Source organism: Homarus americanus, unplaced genomic scaffold (genome assembly GCF_018991925.1).
Source record: "Homarus americanus isolate GMGI-L3 unplaced genomic scaffold, GMGI_Hamer_2.0 scaffold51476, whole genome shotgun sequence".
In the NCBI taxonomy this organism is placed as follows: Eukaryota; Metazoa; Arthropoda; class Malacostraca; order Decapoda; family Nephropidae; genus Homarus; species Homarus americanus.
This window is the reverse complement of record NW_024736148.1, coordinates 5,656,835-5,664,597: the sequence shown is the minus strand read 5'-3', so window position 1 is coordinate 5,664,597 and position 7,763 is coordinate 5,656,835. Positions and strand designations below refer to the sequence as shown.

The following is a 7,763-nucleotide window of genomic DNA, read 5'->3' as shown; positions in this document are numbered from 1 at the left end:
CTGGTGTTGAATTTCATTTGCCATTTTTCAGACCACCCCTGCAGTTTATTTAGATCCTCCTGTAATGCATTTGCATCCTGCCCTGAATTAATCTGCCGCCCTATTTTGGTGTCATCCGCAAACTTGCTTATGTCACTGCTGATCCCAGTATCTAGATCGTTTATGTAGATTATGAACAAGAGTGGGCCTAGTACTGACCCCTGGGGAACCCCACTGGTTACACGACCCCACTCAGATTTAACACCATCTACGCTGACCCTCTGCGTTCTATCGGTGAGCCATGATTTTATCCAATTTAAAACTTTCCCCTCGATACCATGAGCCTTAATTTTTCTCAGAAGCCTCTGATGCGGTACTCTGTCAAATGCTTTGCTAAAGTCTAAGTAAATAACATCGTAATTTTCGTCATTATCTACTACCTCGAAGACTTTCCGAAAAAATGTCAGCAGATTTGTTAGACAAGATTTTCCCTTTGTAAACCCATGCTGAGAGTCGTAGATTAATTTGCTTTTCTCCAAATGCGATCAGATGTTATCTGCTATAATTGATTCAAGAAATTTCCCCACTACTGATGTCAAACTGATCGGCCGGTAATTTGACGCTGATGCTCTGTCTCCCTTTTTGAATATGGGTACTACATTTGCCTGTTTCCACAAGTCTGGCACAACTCCGGTGTCTAATGATTTTGTAAATAAGTTTACGAGGGGTCCGCTAATCTGTTCCCTACACTCTTTCAAGACTCGAGGGAAAATTTCATCCAGCCCTGGGGATTTTGTTTTCTTTAGTTTATTTATCTTCTTAAGAACATCCTCTTTTCTGATAGTGATATTCTTTAATTTCTCTTCTTCCTTTCCCTTAAATATCAGTTCCACCTCTGGAATTTCATCGCGAATTTCCTCTGTGAAAACTGATAAGAAGTAGCTGTTCAATGCTTTGCTTATTTCTTCACTGCCATTTATCACTTCTCCCCTCCCTGAATTTAAAGGCCCAACTTTGTCCTTGACTTTTGTTCTATATACCTGGAAAAATCCCTTGGGATTCGCCTTGGATTCTCTTGCTATTTTGATTTCATAGTCTCTCTTTGCTTTCCTTACATTTTTCTTAACATTCCTAGATAGTTTATTATACCTATTTCTGAGCTGCTCCTCCCCTCCCTTTAATTTCTTATATATTCCTTTCTTTATTCCTATGTCATGTTTAAGTTTTCTGGTCATCCACCTTGGCTCATTCTTATTTGACCTAATTTTTTTGTATGGTATATTTTGTTCTTGTGCTTTATGTAGTATACTAGTGAATATATTATATTCATGATCAATTGTTGTGACATCTATGACCTAACCCCTTCCTAATGGTGACTGACGTGACTGTTCCCAGGTGACCTCACCTAGGTACCTTCTTAACCCCTGATAATCCGCCAACTGAAAGTTATGTCTCACATGAGGCATGCACCGCCCGTTCTGCCTCACATGTGCCATGCAACCCTGCAGACAACAAGTCTCCTACACCACCTGGAGGAAAGGGGGAGTATTGTAGTGGATTCCTCCCCTACAAACGCTGTTTGTAGCTGAGTAGCCGACCCCGGGAATTCCCCAGTGTATGCCTCGTGGTCTAGGTCAGCAACCAGCACCGCCGTACATCACGGAGGTCAACTATTAAGCCACGCCTACCTCCGCTACATAAGACCTGACCTCGTGGTGACCTACCTCTCTTTCTACCTACACCAACCAGCAAGCAACACCACCTCCTCCTCCTCCTCCTCCTGCCTGGCGGCCCTCGTTCCTGCCAGCGACCATGGCGACCCACAAGCTGGTCCTCCTCTGAGCACCCTCACCAACCAGCTCTCTCAACTCAACGCTTGTAACCATGCTGCCTTCCCAGCACCAAGCTGCATTGTACATCCAATACAATATGTATACAGAGAGCACATTGTGAGTTTCCTTTCTCCATCCCATCCTGAGTATGAACCCAAACATAACGAACCCCACAACACAACAATTCACTAAAATGATTTTAATGCCATTGCTTAACCGCAGATATAATCCTTCCCCCTGCACAAAAAAAAAATATTTGCACTCTGTGATGTTAATACATATTCAACCAATAATTACCCTCAGAGACCAGTTAATTATGACAAAAGGTCAGAAAGGTTACGTTACAAATTAGAAAGTGTGAGTGGACAGTACATGGCGGGTGGATTTTATTTTTTTTATGGGGAGGGTAAATTATGTTTTGCCCTCTGGTGCTAGACACCTTCATCATTACGCCACTGATCAAGTGTTGGGTGGATTTGATAGCCTACCCGGCTTTTCCGGAACTGTTATAGACAGCCCCAAAAGTAGGTATAATTATATAGGGGATTAAACAAGCCAACGGCTTCCTTGTTCCGTCACATTGGTTAAAATTTAATTTTTATTTAATCTTGTCGATAGGAATAACGAACAAAGTAATTTTCATTCCTAGTATAGTGATTATTACAAGTATAGTCTATGTTCGGCATTCCACTGTTGTCGTAGGTGTAATATAAACTTCCAGGTATTATTACAGTGATGCATTATTTTATTCCACCATTAAGTCACCCCATGAGTTTTCTTCTAATTAATATTTTGCCACAATAGTCGACGAAACACAACATATCATAAAAAGAATTAATTTATTTATCTAAACAGCTGATTTGAATCAAAATAAATAATCTGACTTCAGCTTAGCTATCAAGGGCCAATCAAAATTCAAAATTGAGTGATGGACCAATCAAAAGTTAGAATTTGCTCTTAACGCCAATCAGAGGACAGATGACTCAACCAATGAGAGTCTAGCACTCAGTATATGAAGATGTGGCGCCCCGGGGAAGACTGAGAACAGAACAACTTTGAGAGATTAATCAAATTTCCTGGGGCTATTTTGGAGTTTTAAGGCAACCATGGCATACCTACACAAAGGTGAGTTTATACATAAAGTTTTTATCGAGATTTAGAATAAAAAAATAGTGTTAATTGAGGCAAAGTAGACGAAGAATGTGAGGGCTATCGTGACTTCCTCGGCTTAGTGGCTGCCGTCACCTGACAATAACATGATTTATTCTATCGTGTCGGGGGATTTTGTTGTTACAAATGATTTTAATTGGTCTAAAAGAACTAAATAAGAGAACTTAAGAGTTAGAATTTATGGTATCAGTGTCTTTATACTAAGGAAAGTGAAAACAAAGTGTAGGGCAGTCACCTCTACTGTTCCCCAGGCCGTGTTGTCTCGTGTGAAGTAGATATTGTTGTAAGATTTGTTTTTTACCAGACATTTTTCTGAGGTTTGTTCAGTAGAAATGCCAGACTTGGCTCACAATAAAAAATGCCATGAAATACAAATCCATTTATTTATTTTGCTTTTGAAAGCACGAGACAACAATTATAACCTAACCATAACTACGCCCAGCCTTCGTTTATTTTACGGTAAATATTTATAGTGGCTCTTTGGAGATGATTATGGTTTGAATTATTTGGTTCATTTGAAACATTTAATTTAAGGCATAGACTGTGGCTGAGAGAGCAAGGAAAAATACATTGAATTATGAAGAGGTAAGTAAGCCTCCATGCTTTTGGTGAATGAAAACAAACCATCACAAAATTATGTCTGATCTTTGCAGGAAAGAACCATTGTGATAACGAAAATTTGTCATACCTTCTTGCTCTGCACTAGTTTCATTTGCTTTACTTTATCTTCAATCCTCATTGACGCTGGTTTGCTTACTGTCCAGTCTGGTAGTTGTTCATTTCTCTTACACAGTTGCTAAGTACTGGGTGTACATGTGCCAGTGATGGTCATAGAAACTCGGCCAGACACCTGAATTGGGGTAAAACTATGTTATGCTGAGCTAATGCACTGTGAGTTTTGGCCACACTACGGTGAAGCTCCGTATCTGTCAGCCAAAAAGTGTGGAACCAAGAGACTATCTTAAGGTTAATAATTGCTGCCATAGTTCCCTTAAGGATGTGGTTATGATGGGAAAACACAACTAATTCCTTAACCCTTTGTCATAAGCTTGTGTCCCTCCCCTGTCTAAGGTTTAAGAGAAAAAAATGGTTTAATTAATCAGTTGAACATAATGTTAAAACCCATGAAACAAGAAAAATTTTAATTGGTTAGCAGCTGCACGTCCTCTGTTCCCTTAGTGGCACAATGGTATGGGCAACCATGTCTTCCTGGTATCTCTCTGCTAATAGGTTGTTTATAAACTCAAGCTAAACTTCATCGCCATATTCCTCTTTTATCACTACACTCTACAGTACTTTCCATCAAAATTGCATCTTTTTCTTCCCATATCGCTGTACAGTAATGTTTAGATTTTCAGTTGTATCTACCAGATGCACGGGTATCACTTGTGCCTACCAGGTGTGCGTTCTGATAAACTTCTTTCCACCATGGAGTTTGTAGGTTTACCGAAGGTGAATAATTACTTCTGGTGGCTTATGGCTGCTCCAGGATATTTAAAATGGAGTGGGAAAAATAAAAATGGATTTCATGCATTCATTGGATTTTGGTTCCAAGTGTCTGAGGTATGTCTGATGGAATCCTGGTTAACAGCCCTGGAGTCTTGGCTATAATTCACTAGTTGCTTGGTTCTGGCTTGTCAGTAGGTAGAATGTCATGACCAATTTATCCTTTTTTTTTTAAGTCTTCATTTACAGCCTGTTTATACTACTGTGAGTTATTTATAGCTGGCACCGTTGACCATGATGAACTAGATATTATCTCGTGTCCTTGACCAGGATGCCTTCCCATGCTTCTGATTAATGACAAGAATTTTCATGTGTTGATTATTACTGTAGAGTAAAAATTGAATTTTTGAGTCTACAGTATATTGTAGCTCGAGTACTAGACAGCTCCATTAAATTTTTTTAGACAGTACACAGCAACCTAACTAAAATTATCCTAGACCTGTGATGTTAGGTTCAAGATGTTATGTAGTAACCCTGTTCATGGCACAGTACTTTTCTGATCAGTATTGGTTGTACTGTTGTGTGTCTTGATAATACAGTAGAGTTTTCATGGGAAATTTTCACAAGAGTAATTGTCTAAATGAGTTGGTTCTTTACAGGATCAGAAGCGGGTTGTCTCACTGCCCAAGAGATGGATGAGCAGCGACAGAAAAATATCTCGTACCAGTATCTATGTCACCTTGAAGAGGCCAGGAAGTAAGACAAACAATACTGTTATTTATGTAAACAATGCGTATTATTCTGGAGGAATAGCTTGTGTTTGATAAGGATATTGAATTTAGAAACTTTCAAATGTTTCCACATACTTGTAGGGAGAAAATGTGAATTACAGTAAAGGAGTCAAATTTTCAATATAATAATAATAGAAAGACATAGAAAGAAAAAAGTATTGTCTGTATCTTTCATTACATAGCTACTATACTGAAAGTAGTAGAGGTGTGTAACTGTCACCTGTCAACAGATGGATGGAGGCATGTATAAATGAAGAGTTACCAGAAGCTGGGGACCTGGAAGAACAGCTCCGTCATGGTGTCTATCTGGCCAAGTTAGCTCACTTTTTCGCCCCTGACACTGTTCCACTACGGCGTATCTATGATGCTGACCTGATCAAATACCAGACAAGTGGATTAACATTCAGACACACAGATAATATCAACCATTTCCTCAAGGCTTTAGAGAAAATTAAATTGCCAAGTGTAAGTGATAGCTAATACTGCATGTAGCCTGTTTCAGTCTAGGTACAGTAGTTTATTATGATTAGTATTCAGTAGTTGGTATTACCTTGAGCATCAAGGAATTCTGTACAGTACTACTAACAAGTTGGGTACTAGGGATTTAATCTATAAATTTTATTGACAATTTGAATTTTTTGTTTGGGTCAATTCCTAGTAAAGAATCATGGTGTAATAATGGGAAAGTTTAGGGGGAAAGTAGGAAAATTTTTGCATCTAATTTGTTTTCATATTTTCATGTTATTACAGAGCTTCTACCCAGAGACGACAGATGTATATGACCGCAAAAACATGCCCCGTGTTGTGTTTTGCCTACATGCTCTCAGCCTTTACCTGTTTCGACTTGGGATTGCTCCGCAGATACAAAATCTATATGGCAAAGTTATCTTCTCAGGTTAGAAACAGTATATGACTTTTTCATTTTATATACCATTTTCAAATAAGTACATACAGTACAGTACAGTGGAGTCGCGATAATTCATGAAATACAAATACACGTTCTTAAATTTGCTGGTACAGTACCTCTATTACTACCTCTTTTAAATTTTGTGGTCAGATATTCATAATTCACATCTGAGCACTGCCTGTCAGTGATTATAATATAAAACTATCAAATAAAAAAAATGCAGTGTGGGGAGTGAGTTGTTTATGGGAGGTAGGGTGGTGTACTGAGCCCCCCCCCCCTCTCATTCCTGAGCACTAGGTACCTCTTTGACCTCATTAATATAACATTATACAATTTCACCATAATTCCGATATTATTTCGGTTTATTTGGTGCTCGGATAATAAAACGTTATCGTAAACTTATCATTTTTTCCCCCAAAATCCACACTCGACCCCATTATGGTTCATTGCTTATATTGTGTGGTCACAGCTAGCCCAGTGCCTGCCTGTCTTCATGGTGTTGTATTAGTGTAACACCGCATAATTATAAGAAGGGAAGGAGCTGTTTATGTAATGTAGAACGACATTTTGTACAATACTGTACAGGTTGAGAACCCTTTATCCGAAATTCCGAAAAACGAAAAGCTCTGAAAACCAAAAGTTTTTTGTGGAGCAATTTTTTTTTTTTTTTTTTAACAGTGATTAGCTCACCCAGGCATAGATCACTGACCCACATCGGGGCCTGGGGGGCAGAAATGTAATAGTAATACTAATTATAATAATAATAATTATTCATAGTAAATAAAAATTGTAATAAAAAATACACCGAAATATAATAATAATAATAACAATAAAATAATAATAAAATTAATAGTAATAATAATAACAATAATACTGTATTAATAAAATAATAATAATAATAATAATAATAATAATAAAGAACTACAAGAATGAAAAAAGATAAAAGTGAGAAACACGACCTAGACCTATGAATTATTATTATAACTAACCATTCTGAAAACCGAAAAATTCCGAAATCCGAAATGCCTCTGGCCCCAAGGATTTCGGATAAGGGATTGTCAACCTGTACTGTATTTATGTGTTGCTGTATTTGTTTATGTACATATTTTACAGCATGTAAGACACGCGGCCATATAAGGAGGACCCCCCATTTAGCAGGGAATATTCAGGAAAAACTTTTGTGGATGTTTTTCCTCCTGTAGCCATAGTTTTATTAGGATAATATATACAATAATGTATCAGTAAATGTGAGGAATAAATAAAAATACTGTAATAGCAATAAATAAGTTGAAAAAAAAAATACTGTATTGCCAAACCAGCAAATAAGAGCAAAGTGAAAGTTTAACACAATCGCCATTTGCATACACTCCCTTCTTCGCCATAGCAATGCAGACCAGCATGGATGCTACCTCCGTTGACACTCTAGCAACACCACCGCCCCACACTCTGTGCCCTCTTCCTGCTCCCCCACTGAGCCAGCTAACTCATGTGCAATGAAATGTGTTTGCCCTTATGACAATTAATTCTTTTACTTTTTTCACTATGCATGTAGGATAGTGTGTAAAAATAAATGAAGAGAGTTACTTATATCTACCTGAAAATACAAGTTGAAAAACAACCAAAACACCTCGCAACTTG

General features: G+C 38.0%; 1 protein-coding gene across 1 annotated transcript in view; it reads left to right on the top strand.

Moving 5' to 3' along the window:
* Nucleotides 1-2,815: 2,815 nt before the first annotated feature.
* Nucleotides 2,816-7,763, top strand: part of LOC121872086 (ras GTPase-activating-like protein IQGAP3) — a 123,093-nt gene continuing 118,145 nt past the window's right edge. Inside the window, exons 1-4 of the mRNA XM_042374778.1 lie at nucleotides 2,816-2,936; nucleotides 5,087-5,183; nucleotides 5,449-5,683; nucleotides 5,969-6,113. Of these exons, the coding sequence (XP_042230712.1) occupies nucleotides 2,918-2,936; nucleotides 5,087-5,183; nucleotides 5,449-5,683; nucleotides 5,969-6,113 (496 nt within the window). The 5' untranslated portion in view covers nucleotides 2,816-2,917. The remainder of the gene's footprint in view (nucleotides 2,937-5,086; nucleotides 5,184-5,448; nucleotides 5,684-5,968; nucleotides 6,114-7,763) is intronic.